At 32.8% G+C, this 23,860-nt stretch overlaps 1 protein-coding gene across 2 annotated transcripts in view; it reads left to right on the top strand.

Annotated features, from left to right (window-relative positions):
- The window catches only part of ELP2 (elongator acetyltransferase complex subunit 2), a 50,765-nt gene that overhangs the window by 12,226 nt on the left and 14,679 nt on the right, over positions 1-23,860 (top strand). The window contains exons 5-14 of one of the 2 annotated variants that reach the window (XM_051969757.1): positions 2,556-2,633; positions 7,209-7,273; positions 7,704-7,770; positions 8,348-8,488; positions 9,443-9,538; positions 13,153-13,253; positions 13,582-13,713; positions 17,118-17,267; positions 19,186-19,374; positions 21,055-21,121. In XM_051969757.1, the coding sequence (XP_051825717.1) occupies positions 2,556-2,633; positions 7,209-7,273; positions 7,704-7,770; positions 8,348-8,488; positions 9,443-9,538; positions 13,153-13,253; positions 13,582-13,713; positions 17,118-17,267; positions 19,186-19,374; positions 21,055-21,121 (1,086 nt within the window). Of the gene's footprint in view, positions 1-2,555; positions 2,634-7,208; positions 7,274-7,703; positions 7,771-8,347; positions 8,489-9,442; positions 9,539-13,152; positions 13,254-13,581; positions 13,714-17,117; positions 17,268-19,185; positions 19,375-21,051; positions 21,122-23,860 lie in introns of both variants that reach the window. The other variant, XM_051969756.1, reaches the window with a different exon arrangement.

The raw sequence follows: 23,860 nt of genomic DNA, 5'->3' as shown, positions 1-23,860 counted from the left end.
AAATTACATAATCAATCTTCATTTATCCATGTGTAAGTTATTCATTTTGTGAATAATTTCCACCACAATCCTAGATATTTTTGTTATTACAATGGGTCGGTGGTTTCATTGATCTGGGAGTTTCATCCAGTGATACAGATTGCAAGCCATTCATGCCTGTCCTCCTGTGGAGCTCTTTTTCACATCTTCTCATTCGGTGGATTTCTCTTGTCATTGGAGGTGATATTAGTGGAATATCCTGTCTCTCCACCTGTCATCCCTAGTTTTTGCTGCATAATTAGCCTAGATATCTTCTCTTCCTATCATATTCTTTGATAACATCTTTCATACCTATTCTTTCTTAGAATTTTCTCAAAATCACTTACATGTATACCTGTTGTTTTCCTTGAATAAAAACTTTTTAGAACTTTCTCACTGTTTCAGCCTGCTCACACCCATCCTGTATGCTTCTTCATTGCCTGCTGTGTGATACTTTTTTTTTCACTTTATATTTTTTTTTCCAATTATATATAAAGATAGTTTTCAACTTTCATTTTTGCAAGATTTTGAGTTCCAACTTTTTTCTCCCTCCTTTCCCTCCCTAGTATAGCAGACAATCTGATATATGTTATGTATGTACAGTCATTTTAAACATTTCCATGCCAGTAATATTGTCAAAGAAAAGTCAAAACAAAAGGGAAAAACCAAGAAAAAAACACAAAACTGAAAATAGTATGCTTTGATCTGTACTCAGTGTCTTTCTTTGAATGTGGATGGCATTTTTCTTTTCTGGTTAAAAGCACCTGTTTATTGGTTACAATGTCAACTCATGGCAGCATGTTTCACTGAGCCACTATACAAATACAAAGATCAACTCCATTGGGAAAGGCTATAAACAGAAGTTCATAGCAAGTGACAATTTTCACAGGAAGTCATTGATGCAAAAGTACTATTGGAGAATGCATAACACAAGTCCCTGGTTTTTATTAGCTTAAATTAAGGCTGTTAAGACTTTTATCTGCATACAGACACACTCCAAAGGCAGTGTGAAATCAATTCATCTTTTTTAATATTTGCAGACTTATCTAGTTCAAGTCAACACAGAGTGTTTAAAAGAAATGTTCTAAGATAAGAAGAAATATGTTGGAAATTTGACCATTATATAGTGACTGCAAAGCAAAAAAGTTTTAAATAACCAATTACATTTGGGCTCCTTTGAATATAATATGTAATACAAGTGTTTGAATACCTCTTTGAAAGGAGAAAAAACATGAAATAGAGTACCATTGTGTAAGTAAAAACAAAGGCTGGGAATATCTAAAAACTATTCCATCGAAGTCTCTATTAGTCAAAAACCTAACATACTATGTGTGCCACAAAATTTTGTCAGGTTCAGTTAAATCTGTTGTTATCATTTATAGCAATTAATTAGTAATACTTGACACATTTTTTACTATTACAGCACTACATTGACATTCTGCATGGAGTGGTGTCACCAAAGTGTAGTAAGAAATTGTACCAGCATGCATGTGGATGACATTTTTCATCTCAAGTTTATTGGAATTTTCTTGTATCACTGTATTGCTAAGAAGAGCTATATATCACAATTGATCATTAAACAATCTTGCTGTTAACATGTACAATGTTCTCCTGGTTCTGCTTATGTAATATTTTTAATTTTTTAGAAGTAGTTGTATTCCAAAGTCTTAATGCTATGTTGCAACTCTGGTAGAATATTCATATTAAAGGGATTGGCCTTGCCTTCATGGGAAGGATGAGATAAGTAAAAGAGCTTTGCAATTTCCTGAAAATAATTTTGCCCACTCTCATTCTCTTATTATCACTGATGTTACTAAATCTCTCTCTCTCATACACATACACACACAGACATGGCACTTTATGGTTTAGAAAGTACTTTTATATTCATTATCTGACATAATTCTTATAAAAATCCACTATGGCAGATGGCAAAAATATTATTACTTCTGTTATAAAATTGAGGAAGTAGTAGAATTAGTTAATTTCATAGATTGCCTTCCACCTATATACCTGGCATTTTTCATCCCTTCATCCTGTTTTTCTTGTTGTTAATTAGATTGAAGTCTTTTGACTAATTACCAGTCCATTTAGAAGCTTGGCAGGGTTTCTGGAATTTCATGCAGTTGCCACAATGTCATTTAAAAAAGAGGACCATCTGAAAAACCTTATCTAAAAATCCTTCTTTAATTTGGACAGCATACATAATAATAGAAAATACCTTTGCCAATCATATATCCTCATGTTTTGTGTTTGCTGAATATTAGTAATCAGAGGATTATAAGAGATCTCTCCTGTGGTAATTGAAAGATTCAGACTCAGGTCTTTCTTACTCTTAAGTCCAGTGTTCTTTTTTATATGCCATGCTACCTCAGATTCCATACTGCCTTCCTTTGTTTAACAGCTGCTGGGTATTTTTTCCCATCACCTAATTGAAGCTTAGGGCCATCATCACTGGTTAATATTCCATAGTGTTTAAGAGTTGTTATAAATCAATGTGAGTTGTTAGAATTATTAATTGTGCATTTGTTATTTCTTAGCAAAATGCCTTCAGACCTTGCAGTTTGGAAGTGGATTTATTTTGGACATCTCCTTATCTTTTTTGCCTTTTAGTATTGGTGAGTATCTTGCTGGTCATATATAAAAGAGAAATGAGTGCTTCTTTATTTCAGCTATAAAAAGACCTAAGTACTTAAAAGGCTTAATAAATAAGTATCTTTCATATTTCACACTCACTCTTCCTCTACATGAAATAATTTCTGCTTCTTTTGGTCACTTTTTGATTTCCATGAAATACATAGTTTATATTGACAATTTGGAGAGTTTAGATTGAGTTACCAAGCTATTCTTGGGTTCTCCTATGTCACTGATCTAAAAATTAGTATAAGGAAGTGAACATTAGTATGTGAAAGAAAAAGATACTATTAAATTTGATTGGAGCCAATATGAATTTTTTCTCTGATAAAAATATGTATGGGTTTCAAAATTAATATGTATCCTGAGTTTAAAAGTATCAAAGACAAATGTATTATGTAAAATATGTACCGAAACATAATTTCATGTTGTTATAAGTTGCCTGAGCCAAAAGAATTGGATAATTTTAGAAAGCCAAGTAGTAGTAGTGCTATAGGATCTGGGCTATTTTTGTTGAGATAATAAACATTTCCTGTTGATGCTTAACTGTTCTCTCTAATCTCTCATTTATTTTCTCCCACCCTCTACTATTTTGAGTTTTTCATCTTGAAAAATATTCCTTTTAATACTAGGGCACCTCATTTTCTAGGTACATGCAAATAGTTCAAGACTTTCTTTTTCTAGGTACAAACTCCCCTTTTGTCCTAAGACAACTTGTCTTCAGTGCATTACTGCCCTTCTTTGAACATTATCTCCAAGGAACTAGTGGACCGCTTTAAAGGCTTACACTGTGTGTGTCTTGATTTCTCCTGTCTTTGGACGTCTTAGATCTTGTGAGTGTTGGCCTGATAGAAGCCATTACTGGGGACTTGATTGCTTTATCTCCTCTGTGCAGGATAGTGTCTTTCTTCCAGTTTGTCCTCTGTTGATTTTTGCAAAAGAGGCTGGAAAAGGCATCAGCCTTTTTTCTTTCATTATTTTCCCTTTTCTGATTTGTAAGTAGGTTATAGGCTCTGCCGTACATCTGCTGTCTTGTTTTTCAGGGTCAAGGGACATAAACATTAGTTGTTTTCCTCCCAAACTTCCTTGTGCTGACCTATGGAAATTATTTGGTAGAGGAGAGTTTCATTTCCTTTAAAAGGTATAGAGGAGTTATTTTGCCTTTGCAGTCCAAATGTGTCAAAGCAAAAAGACTGTTGGCTCTGCCACTAAAGGGACCTGGTTTCAAATTCTACCTCCTGTGTGTCTTGGCCTAGTCATTTAATCTTCTTGGACAGTGGTTTCCTTATCTGTAAGATGAGGGGGTTGGACTCTGAGTTCTCTTCCTGCTCTCCTCCTATGGTCTTGGGATCCTCTGCTTCTCCCTGATGCATTAAAAGACCAGGCAGTTTTCTCAGTGTCTCACTGATTCTTACTTTTTAAAAATGTTTTAATTTAGTATTGTTTACTTGTTTCCTTATGTTAATTTTGTACTCCAAAAAAATTAAATTTCTTTGAGGACAGTATCTTTTTATAATTACATCTTTCATGATTCCTTAGATTGTGATCTTTTGAATGGAGCATAATTTTTATTTAAGGATGGCCAGCCAGTGACAATGAGTTTAGAAAAACATGGAAGGATTGACACTAATTCATGCAGAGTGAAGTAAATAGAGTCAGAAAAGCAGTATACACAATGATGACACTTTATTTACTTGGCATTCATTTATTTATTTAATTTTAATAATGATTCTTTGTTTTTATTTTTTATTAAAATTATTTAATTTTCAAGATTTTTGTTTTTTTTATTGTTGTTATAGCTTTTTATTTACAAAACATATGCATGGGTAATTTTTCAACATTGACCCTTGCAAAACCTTCTGTTCCAACTTTTCCCCTCTTTCCCTCCACCCCCTCCCCTAGATGGTAAGTAATCCAATACATGTTAAATATGTTAAAGTATATGTTAAATCCAATATATGCATACATATTTATAGTTATCTTGCTATACAAGAAAAATCAGGTCTAGAAAGAAAGAAAAAACCTGAAAAGGAAAACAGAAATGCGAGCAAATAATAACAAAAAGAGTGGAAATGCTATGTTGTGATCCACACTCATTTCCCATAGTTCTCTCTCTGTAGCTGATTCTCTTCATTACTGAACAATTGGAACTGATTTGAATCATCTCATTGTTGAAGAGAACCACATCCATCAGAGTTGATCATCTTATTCTCTTCTTGTTGCCGTGTATAATGATTTCCTGGTTCTATTTATTTTACTTAGCATCAGTTCATGTAAGTCTCTCCAAACCTCTCTGAAATCATCCTGCTGGTCATTTCTTACAAAACAATAATATTCCATAACATTCATATACCACTATTAATTCAGCCATTCTCCAATTGATGGGTATCCATTCAATTTGCATGGATAATTTTTCAACCTTAACTTTTACAAAACCTTGTGTTCCAATTTTCCCCCCTCTTCTTTTCATCCTCTTCTCTAGATAGCATGTAATCCAGTATTTGTTAAACTTGGTAAAACTATATGTTAAATACAATATATGCATACATATTTATACAATTATCTTGCTGCACAAGAAAAATCAAATCAAAAAGGAAATAAAATGAGGAAGAAAATAAAATGCAAGCAAACAACAACAAAAAGGGTAAAAATGCTTTGTTATGATCCATACTCAGTTCCCACAGTCCTCTCTCTGGGTGTAGATGGTTCTCTTCATCATAAGATCATTGGAACTGGTCTGAATCATCTTATTGTTGAAAAGAGCCACGTACATCAGAGGTGATATTTGTATAATCATCTTGTTGCAGTATACAATGATCTTCTGGTTCTGATCATTTCACTTAGCATCAATTCATGTAAGTCTTTCCAGGCCTCTTTAAAATCATCCTTCTGATCATTTCTTATAGAACAATAATAATTCCATCACATTCATATACCATATGTCTTCATACTTAACTCAGCCACTGAGATGAGCATCCACTAGTTTCCAGGTTCTTGCCACTACAAAAAGGGCTGCCACAAACATTTTTGCACATGTGAGTCTCTTTCCTTCTTTTAAGATCTCTTTGGGATATAAGCCTAGTAGAAACACTGCTGGATCAAAGGGTATTCTCAGCTTGATAACTTTTTGAGCATAGATCCATATTTCTTTCCTGAAGGGCTGAATCTGTTCACAGTTCCATGAACATTGTATTAGTATCCCAGTTTTCTCACACCCCCTCCAACATCTATTATTGTTTTGACAATATTGACAACATTTTAAATGAAAAGAACAAAATCACAAAACATCCAAAAAAGAATAATTTGAAATTAAATCTATATGTTTATGGAGGAGGGGGGTCTTTGCAATGCACATGATGTCACACTTTTTGATGTGTTTGTCAATTTTGCCAAATTTTTTTGTCATTGCTTCTTGGCTTTTGGCAACTATCAAGTGTGGCATGTACTCTTCCTTTGTTTTTTCTTTTTTTTATTTTCTAATAATATAAATTGTTATAAGGGATGCCACTAGAAGAGAAGAGATAAGGGATGCAGGATGATATCTAGGTGAAGTAAAAACAAAAGGTCAATAACAATATAGTAAAAAAAGAAGAATGAAAGATGGTTAACTTTTCGTCTTTTTATATGATTCATGTCATTTCTTTCCATCCATTTCTTCCCTCTTTAAAGAACTTTTTTTCTAAACCTTTATCCAGGTCTTCTTCACTTATCAATGTAGTACTTGTTCATCTGTCACAGCCATTCTTTGAACCAAAGGGGCAGTCAAATTTGTAGTTCTTGCCTGGAGAAGTTTTTCTTTGGTAGTTGTCATTTCTGCTAGTCAGTCACCGTATTTATATTGAATAATGTGGTCATTTAAATATTTTATAATTTCATCCCAAAATTCTGTATCAGGTAATCAATGTGTTTTCTTTCATCTTTCCCTTCTCTTTCACTTTACTGTTCTTCCTGTCTCCTTCCCACTCACTCCCCCAAATCTGAACTGAGGGAAACATATCATAGTTTGAATAGTTATAGGGGTATTAATATTCACAATGATGAAGTTTTAGATGAAACTGAGGGGTGATCATTGATCAATTTCAACAAATTCAATTTTCAAGTAGTCATATTAATCAGTGGGGTATAGTAATATTGCTCACAGTTGTCTGAAGGACTATGGATATGAGTGGGAGTTAATAAAAATGGAGATAACAACAAAAAAAGTATTGTTTCAATAAATATTAAACCAGTCACTCTTCTTGGAGCCCTAGGCAGCATGGGACTAAGAGAAATGGAATAGTGAAATGTGAAAGGTTTACGAACATGGTAACAAAAAATAGTTGAGTAAAATTTAGCTTTGTCTTCTATCTTGCTATGATAAGATTTAACTCAAATCTTAGCATAAAACACTTGGTAATTAGAACGTAATTTCCTTGAAGCTGGTGATTATTTTTCTTTTTGTGCCTCTAGAGCCTAGTCCAATACCTTGAACATAAAAGGCAATGGATAGACACTTATTCAATAAAATTGAATTGACAGTTTTGCAATAAAAGAACTTTCTGACCTACCTTGTTTTTCAGTACCAATTCTAGCTTGTGGCGGTGATGATTGCAGAATTCATTTGTATGTACAGCAGAATGATCAGGTAATCATTACTTTTCACTCTTGCTCTTAGAAATGCCTCCTGCTTTCTTTTTTGTTGTCTTTTGTTGTCTTTTCTTCTTAAAGTTTGTTATAATTGTTATCCGATTATAAAACTACATATATACATGCATATATTATTTTTCTAGTAAATTTATGTATCATTAATACATAATTCTTTTGAAGGAAGTTAAGGTAAAAAATTAAATGATCTACTGAAGTCATGTAGGCATAAGCCAAAAATTACATAGTATTCCCAATTTAATTGAGAATTTAAATGGCATGCAACTAGTTTACACTACCTTCTTTAGAAGTGGTCCTTCCTCCAAATAAGAAGATGACTTTGGGTATGAACTTCTGAGGGCAAATTAGGTTTTTTATGTGTATTGTTATGTTGGATACCTGAAAATATCTTGTCATTTTGTTTTGTTTAGTTTCAAAAAATGCTTGTGCTCTCTGGACATGAAGATTGGATAAGAGGAGTTGAATGGGCAGCCTTTGGTCAGTATAAAACTTGACAAAGTATTATATGATAGTAGTAGGTATATGCCCACATCTCTCTTAAAAATTTTTTTTTCTTTTTATATTTTACTTCTCATAAAACTATTTTTCTTTACTGCATATTAGAATAAAAGGTTTTCATATTTTTAAACAATGTTGGCTGTTATCATTATCTTTTCTCTTGATTGTCGATAAGAGTAGATAGAATAAAGCAGTTTGATAGGATTTAGAAAACTTAACTTAGCATTATCATTATATAACAAAATGAGAAATGAGAAATTTTGAGAAATGTGGAGAAAATTATTATAAAGGTGTATTTTGAACTTATATATATATATATATATAAACGTTTTCCATGTTATTTTATGAATCTCATAAATGATTAAATGTAAGAATGTGACACATTTTACATATATTTTGTAGCATTGTCATGTAGCTTTTTTTTAAAACAGGTGTAATGTCAAGGAAGGAAACAACATGCTAGAATATACTAAGTAAAGAATTACTGTGGAAGAAAGCAAGACTATTTTAAATAATTTTTAGAATATAACATTAAATTGTCATTTTTCTTTATTAGGAGAAGACCTCTTTTTAGCAAGCTGTTCCCAAGACTGTTTGATAAGGGTCTGGAAGTTGTATTTAAAATCAGCATCCTTAGAAATTCAAGAAGATAATGATATAAAGCTGAAGGAAAATACTTTTACTCTGAACAATGGAAGTGAGTAGTAACAAAAATGTTATGATATAGAGATTCTTGGTTTGCTACCATCTCTGTAGCTTATTTAGCCCTTTCACTAAATGATTAATTTGAAAGTTATTTCTTTAAAATTATCAATTCTCCATCAAAATTATTTTATAAAGTTTTCCTACTATGAAAAGAATCATCTGAAGTAATTTTCCTTGAAAATGAAATATCTCATATTGTTAAGATATTTCAAAATGATGCAAATAGAATTTATTTTGAATAAATGCAGAAGAAGATATAAGGTCAAAATTGTGACAAACAGCAAATATATTACAAGGAAAATTTTACAATGTAAAATATTTGTCGTGAGTAGCTTTTTAAATATTGTTGAGTTGGCAGTTATAAAATGAAAATTGATTTAGGGACACATTCAAACTTTTAAAGATATCAGGAGTATGAATAGTGCTTTTTTTGTTTTTGTGTTTTTTTGGATAATCTATAATTTCATTGGTACAGGTATCTTAGTTCTCAAATATTTGATAATTCATTTTTGTATTTCATTAGTAAGCTGGTTTTAGTATGATAAGTTTAAAACTAAATCTTTAGAACGTCTTACGTAAATCCTATTGCATGGATAATGGCAAAAACATTTAAAATAGCTTGGAATTACTTAAAAAGAATAGATCATGTTTTTCCTGAGCATTAACATTGCTTGCACACCTGAGTTGGTTCTGAGCATTCGAATGGTTCTTCAGGAAGAGCTTGATTGGGCAGCAGTGTGTGCTGAGTTCTGGACTCAGTCACCACCTGGTATCTGGTCCTGGCTGTGCCACAGGGTCTTTGGCAAGTTATGCATCTGTTTGATCCGAGGTTGGTCATTGGTAAAATGATGTTATTGGGCCAGGTGTTCTCCAAGGACCCTCCTACCTTTGAGATGTCATGATTTCTGATTTTATTAATAAATAATTTTGTTGTCTTTTGCTGTAGGTACTGAGGCAACATATGCTGTTACCCTGGAGACAGTGTTAGCCGGTCATGAAAACTGGGTAAATGCTGTTCATTGGCAGCCTCCATATTACACAGGTAGGTGAGAGCTACATGGAAGTTTACAGATATCTAACTGACAAATGGTTGAAGTAGAGCGTTAATTCTTTATATATAATGTTAATAATTCTAAGAAATTTTCTTTGAAAGTCATGTTATATAATCATACCTATTGGCTGTGTGATATCCTAGCAGTTCTATATTACGCTTTAACTATCAAACCAAAGGAGAAATAGAGAAACAAGCTTCTGGGAGCCAGGGTATAGATTCAAGGAATCTGTTAGTGTTTGAAAAACATTTGTAATCTGGGCTGAAGAGAGATTACTGTGGTGAAAAAACAAAGCAGGGAGGAAGCGTTGACAAATGAAAAGAAATATGAATTATTAAATGAGAGCTACAGATTTTGGTATATAAACCTACTGTGTTGCTGACTGACAAATGTTTATTATATAGTCTTTTGAAGAGTTTTTGATTTCTTTTTAGGGATCATAACTCTGATTTTACAATGTGGGGAAAACAAGGTTGCATAAAAGAAGTTCAGTTAACAGTTAGCTTTACTGAGATAATGAGAATATCTGAACTTATTTGTGTTGTTAATGGGTAATGAAACAATACACTCCATTTTGCCTTAGAACACAGACTTTGGTGCTTCTGAATTTCTTCAAAACATATCACAAGTTGTTCTCCCAGTCCTTCATTTTTTTTTCATTATCTGTATTACTAGATAATATGAGAAAAATAGGTAGGTAGAGAGTATGCATTAGTGCCAGAGACCCAAAGACTTTCGGGCTAAGATAGTACATAAAACATTGAATTAGTAGATTAAAATAGATATAGGGTGGGGTGACTGAGACTGCTCAGATAATTTCACAAGTCCTCTGACTTTTATTCAACTTTATCCAGTATGGGTTTTATAGCCCAAAACCTTGTTTATTTTTTAATTAAAAATTTTGTTATTGTCTTTTTTTTTTTATTTTTGGTCACTTTTGTTTTAAAATTTATCCCCCTTCCTTATAAAGAGCCATCCTCTCTAGCAAAAAATTAAAAAGGGAGAAACATTTTTCAACAAAACAAGCCCATACCTTAAGCAAGCCTGTCCTTAGATGCAATGCTTCATGCTCTTACTTCCCCATCTCTGCAAAGAAAAGAAGGAGGTAAATTCCTATGGTTTTTCTTTGTCATCTAAGTTGGGTCATTATTCTTTCATTCCGTTTGTTGTTGATGTTTTTTCCTTTTTCCTTTGTTGTAGTTGTTCAGTATATTGTTTTCCTGGTTTTACTTGGCTTTATTTTGCTTTGTTTCATATAAGTTCATTAGTTCACATGTCTTATATTTCTTGTACTCATTATATTCATCATAATTTAGAACCCACCAATTTTTCATCATTTACCACAGTTTAACTATTTCCCAGTCACTGAACACTTACTTTGTTTGCAAATGTCTAGTTTGTTTCTTTGATATTGCAGAGCACTCCTAGAAATATTTTGTTGTATATTTTTATCATTGATTTCCTTGGGTTATATGTCTGGGAGTAGGATCTTTAGTTTAAAGATTATATGTATTTTAGTTATTTTCTTTGAATAATTCCAAATAACTCTATCCAATAGTATTGTTATAGTGCCTATTTTCCCACATTTCCTCCAAAATTGACTATTACCATCTCTTTTCCTATTTGCTAATAAAAGTGTGAGGTTACATATTTTCTTTATATACATATTTTTTAACGTTTTATTTTCAAAATATATGCATAGTTTTCAACATTCACCCTGGAAAAACTTTGGGTTCCAAATTTAAATTCCCTCCTTTTCTCCCACCTTATCCTTTAAGCGTTAAAAAAAAAGTCATCCAATATATATTAAACATGTGGAATTCTTCTATATATATTTCCACATTTATCATGCTGTACAAGAAAAATCAGAACAAAAAGAAAAAAAATTAGAAAGCAAACAACAACAAAATATCCATGTGATCCACATTCAGTACCTACAGTCCTCTTTCTGTATGCAGATGCTCTCTCCGTCACGTCTATTGGAACTGGCCTGAATCATTTCATTGTTGAAAAGTGCTAAGTCCATCAGAATTGATCATCTTATAATCTCCTTTTTGCTGTGTACAATGTTCTTTTGGTTCTGCTCACTTCATTTAGCTGATGTTAAGTTCATATAACTCTTTCCAGGTCTTTCAGAAATCATCCTGCTGATCATTTCTTATAGAACAGTAATATTCCATGATGTTCATGTACCATAACTTATTCAGCCATTTCCCAACTGATGGGCATCCACTCAGTTTCCATTTCCTTGCCACTACAAAAAAGACTTGTTACAACATTATTGTACAAGTAGGTCCTTTTCCTTTTTTAATGATTTTTTTAGAATACAGACCCAGTAGAGACATTGCTGGATCAAAAGGTATGCTCAGTTTGATAGCCCTTTGAGCAAAGGGGAATTCTAAAAAAAAAATTTTTTTTGTTTGTTTAAAATTTTTTTTCCCCCTTAACATTATCATACTTTCAACTTTGCAAAGGAAAGGAACATTTGGGAGTATTTTCTCATATACCTTCTTTCCGGTCCATGCTTGTTCTTTTGAATTCAGAACAAAACTTTTTTTTCCCCGTTATACTTTTCATTTATAGTTTTGTGGTCAATATGTGTATTGTTTTCTTAATTCTGCTTACTTCACTTTTACTTTGCTGTCAGTTATATAAATCTGTCTTTGTTGCTCTGTATTCATTATTGTGTGTGTGTGTGTATGTGTGTATGTATGTATATTTAAATAACACAGTAATAACTCCATGATATTCATATACCACAATTTGTTTAACCATCCCCAGTCGTTGGGCATCTATCTTATTTCCAACTCTTTGCTGTCACAAAAAATGCTTTTATAAATATTTTGGTATATTTTACAGAAAGACACTTTCTTATGTGAAGACTAGAACTGATGAGAAAGAATAGTTGTAGAAATAAGGATATGTAAAGGTGAAAAAGAAAATATTTTAGGTAGCTCAGACTAGATATTGTGGAAGTGGAAGATTAGGGGAGTGAAGATGTTACAGGACAATTAAATTAGCAAAGAAAGCAATTAAAATAGACTTGCCAATACCCAAGGAGTAGTACACAAGTTAAGGAAATAAGATGTGATATTTCTGGAAAGTTGCGTTTTTAATTATCTGAGGATTAAAAAAAAAAAGTAGTTCTGTTAAGGTATTAAACTCCTAGTTTCCTAGTATTTTCAAATATGAGAATCCTTTATAACCCCAGAGTTGTCATATTATGAATATTCATTGATTGAGAAAATTTATAATAAATGACAAAAATTATTATGAATTCATTAGTGCTTTTAAATGAATTTACCATAATTCATATTTACCATAATATGTGCATATATTTGAAATAATAGTAGTACATATATGTGCTAATAAATAGTATTTATTCAGTCTACAGATTATATGTTTATTTAGGATACTGAGTAATGCTGCTACTGGTGCTAACAGCATCAAAATGACCATATTTGGGGTTTATAGGAAGTTATAGACCCTTTACAGTGACTCAGGTTACAGGTTGAATTTGAACTTAAAGATTGCCTGTTGTTATTTTATGTTAAATAGAATTCAAATGTATTCTAGAGGCAGTGATGTATTCTTTATTCCTTAGGTAATATGATTAAGCAGCCAATGAGATTGTTGTCTGCCTCAATGGATAAAACCATGATCCTCTGGGCTCCTGATGAAGAGTCAGGAGTATGGCTGGAACAGGTAAAAACTGATGTTTTATCTCCTTTATAGATGCCTTAAGAGGGTAGGTGTTGTCTCATATTTTCTTTATATCCTCAGCCCTGACTCAGTCACATTATATTTTTATAATAAAATGTCTACTGGATAGAATTAAATATTTGTTTAGTTTACAGTAATTTACTATTTTATTAATTAGACATTTACATTTCTAAGAATGAATGGCCATAGCTTCATACTTTTCCTTTTAGTAAATTTCATACAATTGGTTGTAATTTGCTTTTTTTTTTTTTTTTTATTGTGAAATAATGGGATATTTTCTTACAATTATTTTCTTTCTTTGGTTGCCTAGGTCCGAGTAGGTGAAGTGGGTGGGAACACAATGGGGTTTTATGACTGCCAGTTTAGCCCAGATGGCTCTATGATCCTAGCCCAGGCTTTCCATGGAGCACTGCACCTTTGGAAACAACATACAGCTGAATCGGTGAGAGAGTTTTCTTTAGTTATTTCTGGTAAGGCTCTTTTGGAGCCTAATAATTGTTGCTTTGAGTAGTGAGCTTTTATTTTATTTTGTTTTTAATTTCCTTTTGCGAAAACAGGGGTGTTTTAAAATTGACATTCTCAGTTTGATTTCTATAGTTGTGTCCATATATATATGGATATAATGTACATTTGAGGGTTAGCAATATAGAATAAGAGTAAGGGCACCTTGTTTCTCTATCGACTGCTTACTGGTCAAATTGAACTTAATCTCAAATTTATTCATCTATAAAATGAGGAGATATATATATGTATATACATATATACATATATATATCTCCAACATAACTTTGTGGGACTCCAGCTTTACTCATATACAGTAACTATCTGACTTCATTGGAGAATGAAGTATTCCACAAAAATGAGTCTAGATACATACAACACATTTTTTTTGGATCAATATTGATAGAAATGTTTCTAAAAACATGCTACCTACTTCCCTAAATTTTTAAATGAACTATGTTCATAAGGTAGTATAGCACCCTGAACCTGGAGTCAAAAAGACCCGAGTTCAAATGTCAAGATACTTATTAGCTATTTGACTAGCTCCCCCCACCCAGAAGTCACTTAGTCTTGTTTGTCTCAGTTTCTTCATCTGTAAAATGAGCTGGAGAAGAAAATGACAGACCTCTCCAGTATCTTTGCCAAGAAAACATTGTGGACAACATTGACATGCTTATGGTCCATGTAATCATGAAGAATAAGACATAACAGAACAACAATGTTCACTTTTTTGCTGACTCAGAACCATGGTTATTAACATCACTGACCATCATGTGCTATAATATGTGCTGCTCTCAGGGGCTGTTAAAAGATTTAGGGCTATTTTTTCCTATTCTAAATGACCTCAAGTTCTTATGCTTTTATAGTCATCACATCTGCTTATTAAAACTTTTATTTCTCTTCCTTAAGCATTAGCTGTCAGTTCTTACAGTCTTGATACCCCTTGTCCTTTTTGAATATTCACTTTTTAGTCTGCTTTAGTCAAGAGAATTAAGTGTGTCTGTGCTTGTTAAGACTGGATATAAGTTAAAATTCTGTAGAACCTGAATTAAAATATTTTTGAGATTCAGGCTTTTAAAAATTATTTTTCTGTATTTTTAGATTATTGAGATTCACTTAGGGAAGAAAGGGTATTTCCTTGTTTCTACATTTTAAATGCTAAGTTGTTTCCTTTTATGCATTTTCCTTTGTCCCTACCATTAATAGTCTCACCAAATAAAGTATTTAGCTTTTCTATGTGTCCTGGTCCATTATGTTATCCATGAAAGTATATGGTAATTTGGAACTATGCTCAAAAAGTTATCAAACTGTGCATAGCCTTTGATCCAGCAGTGTTTCTACTGGGCTTATACCCCAAAGAGATACTAAAGAAAGGAAAGGGACCTGTATGTGCCAAAATGTTTGTGGCACCCCTGTTTGTAATGGCTAGAAGCTGGAAAATGAAAGGATGTCCATCAATTGGAGAATGGTTGAGTAAATTGTGGTATATGAATGTTATGGAATATTATTGTTCTGTAAGGAATGACCAGCAGGATGAATACAGAGAGGACTGGTGAGACTTACATGAACTGATGCTGAGTGAAATGAGCAGAACCAGAAGTCATTATATACCTCAACAATGATAGTGTTTGAGGATGTATTCTGATGGAAGTGGATCTCTTCGATAAAGAGAGCCTTAATTGATCAAAGATGGACAGAAGCAGCTACTCCCAGAGAAAGAACACTAGGAAATGAATATAAACTGCTTGCATTTTTGTTTTTCTTCCCGGGTTATTTATACCTTCTGAATTCAGTTCTCCCTGTGCAACAAGAAAACTGTTCGGTTCTGCACACATATATTGTATCTAGGATATACTGCAACCCATTCAACATGTAAAGGACTGCTTGCCATCTGGGGGAAGGGGTGGAGGGAGGGAGGGGAAAAATCAGAACAGAAGTGAATGCAAGGGATAATGCTGTAAAAAATTACCCTGGCATGTGTTCTATCAATAAAAAGTTATTAAAAAAAAAAAGAAAGAAAGAAAGTATATGGTAGGTTTTTTTTTTTAAGTTTCCCAGTTTTCTTAACTGTACAATTATTCCCTTTCATTTTATTCCTAAATTTTTTGAACTCCCCTTGAGCTGTCCTTCAACTAGTGTTTGAGAAACATTGCAAAAAGATACATTATATGGAAAAATTGAAAACAATTACTGACAAAAGACAAAGTTTACTAAATATCATCTATATGCTCTTAAGGGAAGATAGCATAGTTATGTGAGGAAATTTAAAATAATGAGATTGCTTTTTAAAGAGACAGGTTAGAACTGATCTATCCTAGTTAGTCCCATTAGGTAAGACTTTGTATTTGCTCACATGATGTGTGCTATTATTGCTTAACTCAGTTTTGGAAGTCATCTTTTTAACTTGTCATTTTACTTGATAAGATCAGTTTTGTTGTTTTATGTTCACATTTCATTTTAAATTGAAAAATTATGGGGGCAGCTAGGTGGCGCAGTGAATAGAGCACTGGCCCTGAAGTCAGGAGGACTTGAGTTCAAATTTGGATTGAGACGCTTAACACTTCTAGCTTTGTGAACCTGGTCAAGTCACTTTACCTTAATTGCCTCAGCAAAAAAAAAAAAATGAAAAATTATGTTAATCACTCTTGATCTTCAGCCTTGTTTAGCATACTTGGAACTGAATGACTTTAACTGATTTTTTTCTTAACCCACCCTTAATGGATAGAGATTCACTTTCATTCATAACATTTTTCAGAAAGTGCCACCAGCTCTGAAGCAATTTTTGAAAAAATGAATTTGAATAAGTTTTTGGCTCCTGGCATCATGATTAAAATGAGAGAATTTAACTTTGAAATGTGATTACTTTGAAAAGGGAGGCACAAAGCTCATGTAGATGTCTAAGGTATCCCATATTTTTTAGAAAATCAGTGGCATTACTTTGTAGCCATACTTCGTATACATGGATTCTATTTTCTTTTAGAAAAACCCTTTCTCCAAAACCCTTTTTGCCACTCTATTGTTACATCACTTCTTTAGGGGTTTTACTCTTTTCATTCATTTTCTCCCCTACTCCACCCCCTGCTTTTGATAAGGTACATTTGAGTGGCATCAATGTAGAATGAGAGCAAGGGCAACTTGTTTCTCTATTGACTACTTACTGGTCAAATTGAACTGAATCTCAAATTTTTTCCTCTATAAAATGAGGACAGATAATATTTTCCTTGCCTACCTCAGAGGATTTTTGATAGATTCATATGTAAATGAATGTGCACCAAAACCATAAAGTCCTCTAGATGTGTGTAGTGCTATCACAAAGTGATAACGTTTTGTACTTTTGTTATACAGAAAGAATGGACTCCAGGAGTTGTGATTTCTGGGCACTTTAATAGTGTACAGGATCTCAGGTGGGATCCAGAAGGAGAATTTATCATGACTGTGAGTGCTGACCAGACCACTCGGCTCTTTGCTCCATGGAGGAAAAAAAACAATTCACAGGTAATTTTTTTTCCTGAATTTTACATGTTAAGTAATATTGTTAGAGTTATGGAGGACGTTAAAAATGGAATAACCCTGCAAATAGGTGAGAATAACATCTTCCTCAGATGGAACCAAATCAACTTGAAAAATTTTGTTTTAATGTCTATATACACCCACATGTGTGTATACGTAGATAATATATGAGGAGTATAAATTTTAAATTTGCTTCTACATTTGGTTACTTTGATCTGTGCCATCTTTACTAAAACCTACCTTCTTTTGTAGTTATAACCTATTTCCAGCCTTTAGTAATTTGTGACACTCCAGCAACCCCCTTGATCCAGTCTCTGAGAAGTTTTGCTTCTCAGGCCAGTCTCATCTAGGCCTGTATTGATCTTTGAGGTACTATAGAGAGCTACAGACTCCTGGAGAGCAGTACATGGTATGTTCTCAGCATTTGAGAGCACAGTTAAACACAGAGCTCTGAAACATCCCATTATCAGACCTAATTCATGTCCATATCCCCATGTGAGAGACTGATACTATGGTCTGCCATGAGGAACTGGATCCACTGAGAGCAGACTTTTTTTTTTTTTCATTGTTGTTGAATGTGAAAAATTAAATCAACATCTGATTTATTGCATTCTTCATTCAGGTTCTTTCCCATCACCTTTCTATTGGTTGATCCTGACAATAGTCTGCCATAGTTCTCTTTATGTACCTGGTTGTTTATTCTGCATTTAGAGAAGAATTATTATGGGTAGTGGTGGTAACAATTTTCGTAAATCCCTTAAATCCCTCATCCCTTAAAGGGAGACAATCTTTGTAAGTTAGATAATTTAATTTTTGGTAGGATGGATAAGGTGTTATCTCTATGATTATCAATTGGGGAATACTTATAAATAACTTGCTGATTCATCTCTCTAAGCATCAGGTTATTTATACAGCTTGTGAGGGTTCAAAAGAGTGGCTCTTAATAGTTCTTAGTTTAAATAGCAGCTAGAAATGAGAGCTTATATAAAAATTTGTGTGCTTTTTATAGGATCATAGTAGCCTTTTGTATAAAATGCAGTTTTTTTGCCTGGATTATGTATACTCATTACTTTGCTGTTAAGGCTTCCATTTGGTCCATCACATCTCAATATTCTAGATAAATGCTTTCTTTCTCTCTTGTTGAAATAAGTTTCTTTGGAATGGCAACAGTGAGAAGTCTTCAGAACTTCATAAGTGGAGACAATAAGGCATCATCAATAAATGTTCACTGAGTTACCGCTGTTATGCACGTCCTATTTATCAACCTGCCTTATCGCTTTATTGCCTTATTGCTCGAAGGAAAGGAATGAGATTAGTAATATCAGAATATTAAACTCCGAATTTCCTGCAAGTAAATAAGTTGTTTTAAAAACCACTTTAAAGTATTTTATTTCACTATGGTGTATCTCTGGGAGTTGGTAAGTCAAGTCAAGAAGCATTTATTTAATGTCTGCTTTTCCAGACACTGTGTTAAGTGCTGCAAATGCTAAGAAAGGTAAAAATAGTATTTTTTTCTTCTGGGAGCTCCCAGGCTATTGTGGGTGGACAACATGAAGACAGTCATGTTCAAACAAGATACACAAAGGGATAATTGGAGAGACTCACAGTCCTAGCACTCACATTAATAAGGACCTAGAAAGGCTTCTTGCAGAAGGTGGGAAATATTTCTCATGGGGCAGAATGGTACCTGCTGACCATGTGAATGTTAACCTCAACTCAGGTTTTCTCCTACTACTTCAGCTTTGTGTAGTAAGTTTTTCCCTCAGCTTTTGTAGGCAAAATCCAAGAATATAAATACCAAATGGAATGATTTCCTCCCATTGAGTTTAAAATAATTCTTTGTTCAAAATGAACAATTTGTTAGATTAAAGTAGTGTTGCATTGCTTTTTATCTTGTAACTAGGTAACCTGGCATGAAATTGCAAGGCCTCAGATACATGGATTTGACATAAAGTGTCTAGCGATGATTGGTCGGTTTCAGTTTGTATCTGGAGCAGATGAAAAAGTGCTTCGAGTTTTTTCAGCTCCAAGGAACTTTGTGGAGAACTTCTGTAACATCACTGGGCATACAGTTAAGAAATTACTTTCTGGTGTAAGTGCAAATTGTTTTTAATTAAATGAAGTATTTAAATTTGATTATTCTGGCCTAAAGAAATGCCCTCTATCTTATTTTCTTATCTTCCAAGCTATATATACTTTATACAAATTGTAAGAAAAATAAAATCAACTTCGGAACTACTGACTTGCCATAAATGTTTGTGGGCCTGCTGGCTTACAGGTATTTGTGTTTTACCAATATGAATGTTTGTGTTGATAAAGAATGTTAGAAGGAATTTAAAGTAGCATTCAAATTTCAGCTTAATATACAACAAATTTAAAAATCACTCATTATTGCATTGTATGAAATGAGTATTTCTCAAAGATTATTTTGAGCTTGGCATTGTGGGAAATACTCAAGAAGTAAAATATGTGGGCCTTTCCTAACTAGGGAGGTTGAAGTGGGTAATATGAAATAATTACAGGACAGTTATATATTAAATTGTATGGAACTAACTATGGGTGCAAAAAGGACTCAGAGGAAGGAAAGAAGAATGTGGGCTGAAGTAAGGTGGGGAAGAAAAGAAAGATATATTAGATCTTAAATGAAGAAATAATTTATAGCAGTAGAAAGGAGGGAAAGCTGGACTTTTTAGCTAGAAAGAATTGTATGGAGAGAAGCAAGAATTATCACATTGAGGATCAGAAAGTAGAACTGACTTACTAAAGTAGTATGGATGAAGTGGATAAGATAAGGGCCGATTATGTAAGATCTTAAAAGGAGGAATTTGAATGTGATATGAAAGGGTGATGTAAAGCAAATTAGAATAAAAAAAGACTAGAGGTAAAGGAAACCTGTTAGAAAGATTATGTGTGTTTGTGTGTTTCCTAGATTTATAACTCTGGTACTCAGATTGTTGCATCAGATCACTTCATTTTACAAATTAGGCCACTGAGACACAAAGAAGCATTAATGTGTGATTTTAATAAACATATTTAATATATAGTAATTCCATAAGTTAAGTGATTTGTCTAGGATCAGACAGCTAATAAGTGGCTGAAGATGGTCTAGAATCAAACAGCCAACCAGAAAAGTGGCTTAGTTGGGATCTGAATTCAAATGTTCCTGATTCCAAAACTATCTTATTCAGAACCCTAGATTAGGTGTTAGGGATGAAAAAATAAAAACAATAATACTTGCCTCTCTAGGACCTTGTAATATAATATTAGAATTTACAGTATAACCCTTTTAGGTGTAGTCTTATGAAATATTCTTTTTTTCAAACAAAGTTCTATCCTATTTTTTGCAAAGTATAGTCACAAACCACTGAAATTGAGTGTTACACTCTTCTCACACCCATAGTCACATATTGTAGAACACTACAATTCAGTCACTTTTATCCAAATCTACAAACTTAAGGATATGTACATTTTCTCACTGACACATATTCTTACATCATCCTCATGAACATCTCTCCTCTGTATCCCTTTTCTACATGATGATCACATGCTTGTAGGAGATAGATGGAAGAGAAGGGACATGGTTTAATGGAGACAGTAAGGGGTTGGTGAATACACAAGACCTTTGTGAGCTAATATGGCTAGAATGATTTGGTAGACTAAGTTACTTCTAATGGTTACTTCTAACCCTTATTTAGTGCTAATTTGTTTTGTTAAGCTTTTAGTAGCTTATGTTTTTTAAAATTTGACTATATCACTATTCTTTCCTTAGCAGTATAATGACCTTCCAGAAGGTGCTACAGTGCCTGCTTTGGGCCTCTCCAACAAAGCTGTTTTTCAGGGTAAGTCTCAAGTAACTTCAATCACAGAAGCTACCATTATTACCTATTATCTCTGTAAGTGTGTCTAAAGACCTCTCCGTTTAATCTTTGGTGAATTTCTTAACTACTGGGGTTATAGTTTAATTTTATTTCATGATTGAGTATGCTATTTAAGAAGGGCCTATGCATACTTCTTGCTGAGGGATATAACATTGAATAGAGTAAATGTAAAAACCTTATCTAAGGATCAATTATATTCTGAGTAACTAAGTTCAATTAAAAATATTTGTTATATGCATACTATGTTTAAGGTATTATGTTAGGCTCTAGGAAATAACTTTTGAATGGTGAGGTACAAATAAAAATACAAATTAAAATTGATACCTGGTTTAATCAATGGTATAGTGAATGAAAAAAACCCTAGACTGGAATCAAAAGATCTAAGTTTGAATCACAGCTTTGTTGCTGTGTGACTATGGGCTTTAACTTCCTTGAACCTCAGGTCGTCTTCTGTGAAATTGGGATATTTCCCTGTGTTACAGATATATTGTAAGGAAAATGCTTTATAAATTAAATTCTATAGAACAGGAACATGGGCTATATATTTTTAAAAATTAATTTTTATTGATAGCTTTTGTTTTTATATCATCTCTCTCAAAATAAAGGAAGCTGTCCTATATAACAAAGACTTTTAAAAAAAATTTAAAATAAGTTGGAAAAAATTTTTTAAAAGAAGTGAAAAAAAATCAAAAACATTAAAAAAAAAATCTCCCAGTATATACAGTGTTCAATATTTGTGGAGCTTTTACCTCCCTAAAGACAAACCATAGCTCTTTTCACTATTTCTTCTTTGCGTCCAACCTAGTTCTCTGTAATTTTGCAGCATTCGTTTTCTATTTTGTAATAAGTTTTTTGGGGTTTTTTTGTTTTTTTTGCATTTACATTATTGTAGTCACTGGGTATACATGTTTTTTCCTTAGCTATGCTTATTTCACTCTTATTTAGTCTATGCAGGTCATATCATGCACCCTTCTAATAATCATATTCATTGTTTCTTATATGATGGTAATCTTCCACTAAATTTATATACTATATTTTGTTTAGTCATTCCCTAGTCTATGATTCCATTACTTTGCTACCAAAAAAAAAAATTGTATATGAGAGACATTCTTTTTCAACAGTGACTCCTCTTTGAGTATATTCTTATAGGTAAAAGGACATGGATATTTTATTGACGTTATTTGAGTAATTTCAAATTTAAACCTCATATTTTTACTATTTATTTAAGATTTATACTCTATGAACTTCTGAAAAGAACTTGAAGCAACTTGAAAACTTGAAATGCATAAAAACAAGATAAATTTTAAAATCCATTATTAAAGGTATTAGTAACATGGAAATAATCAGATATCAATTCTGTGTGAATATGTGAGAGATCCCATTCCTTCCTTGGATAGAGGCCTGCCATTCAGTGGTTGCATAATCATTGGTAATTCCTGTAATCTTACAGAGACATAAGCAGTTAGTTCCTAAGACTTAATTGAGATATAGATGAATAGGTTACAGTATGTTTTGTAGAAGTTTGCATGCTGGCAAAATCATTTTCATGATGATAATAAAAAATTCCTGTTTGAACTAATTGATGTACTTTTCTTAAACGCTTTAATCTTCTTAGGATAGTTATAGAACAGCAAAATTCATTTTTGTTATAGATGAAGTATATTATGTTATAAGAGATTTTTTTTTCTTGTAAAAATTCCATCTGTAAAAATATGTTGGAATCTTTTATGATAATTTGATAATTTTGGCAAAGTAAAAGCAGAGTTGAAAATTATTCCAAAAGTTAGGAGACTGAATTATTTTTCTAAGTTGTTTGCCTTTGTGGGAAACAAAGGTAACAAATAGTTATAAAAGAAGGATTATAAAGAGTCTTATTCCCGCAGCTTCATCTTTTGCTAAATAGGTCAAGTCAATACTAGGTCCTGCTAGCATGGGTCACTTTAAGAGTTATGGGGCTCTGGTACACAGCTCTGTGCTTGCTCTGAGACCTTTTTAAACAAAAGCTTTCTTGCTCTTTTATAATCTTACACACTGCAACTTGTTTTTATGATTCATTCCTTCACAATTTTACAGTGTTCCTTTTATATATATATATATATATATATAGCTTTTTATTTACAGGTTATATGCATGGGTAGTTTTACAGCATTGACAATTGCCAAACCATTTGTTCCAACTTTTCCCCTCCTTCCCCCAACTCCCTCCCCCAGATGGCAGGTTGACCAACACATATTAAATATGTTAAAGTATAAATTAAATACAACATAAGTATACATGTCCAAATAGTTCTTTTGCTGTACAAAAAGAATTGGACTTTGAAATAGTGTACAATTAGCATGTAAAGGAAATCAAAAATGCAGGCGGATTAAAATAGGGAGATTGGGAATTCTATGTAGTGGTTCATAGTCATCTCCCAGAGTTCTTTCGCTGGGTGTAGCTGGTTCAGTTCATTACTGCTCTATTGGAACTGATTTGGTTCATCTCATTGTTGAAGAGGGCCACGTCCATTTAGAATTGTTCATCATATAGTATTGTTGTCGAAGTATATAATGATCTCCTGGTCCTGCTCATTTCACTCAGCATCAGTTCATGTAAGTCTCTCCAGGCCTTTCTGAAATCATCCTGCTGGTCATTTCTTACAGAACAATAATATTCCATAATATTCATACAATATTCCTTTTTAACAGCAGTTCAAAATTT

Source organism: Antechinus flavipes, chromosome 1 (genome assembly GCF_016432865.1).
Source record: "Antechinus flavipes isolate AdamAnt ecotype Samford, QLD, Australia chromosome 1, AdamAnt_v2, whole genome shotgun sequence".
In the NCBI taxonomy this organism is placed as follows: Eukaryota; Metazoa; Chordata; class Mammalia; order Dasyuromorphia; family Dasyuridae; genus Antechinus; species Antechinus flavipes.
Note: the sequence above shows the minus strand (reverse complement) of the source record. Positions and strands in the feature narration are given on the sequence as shown.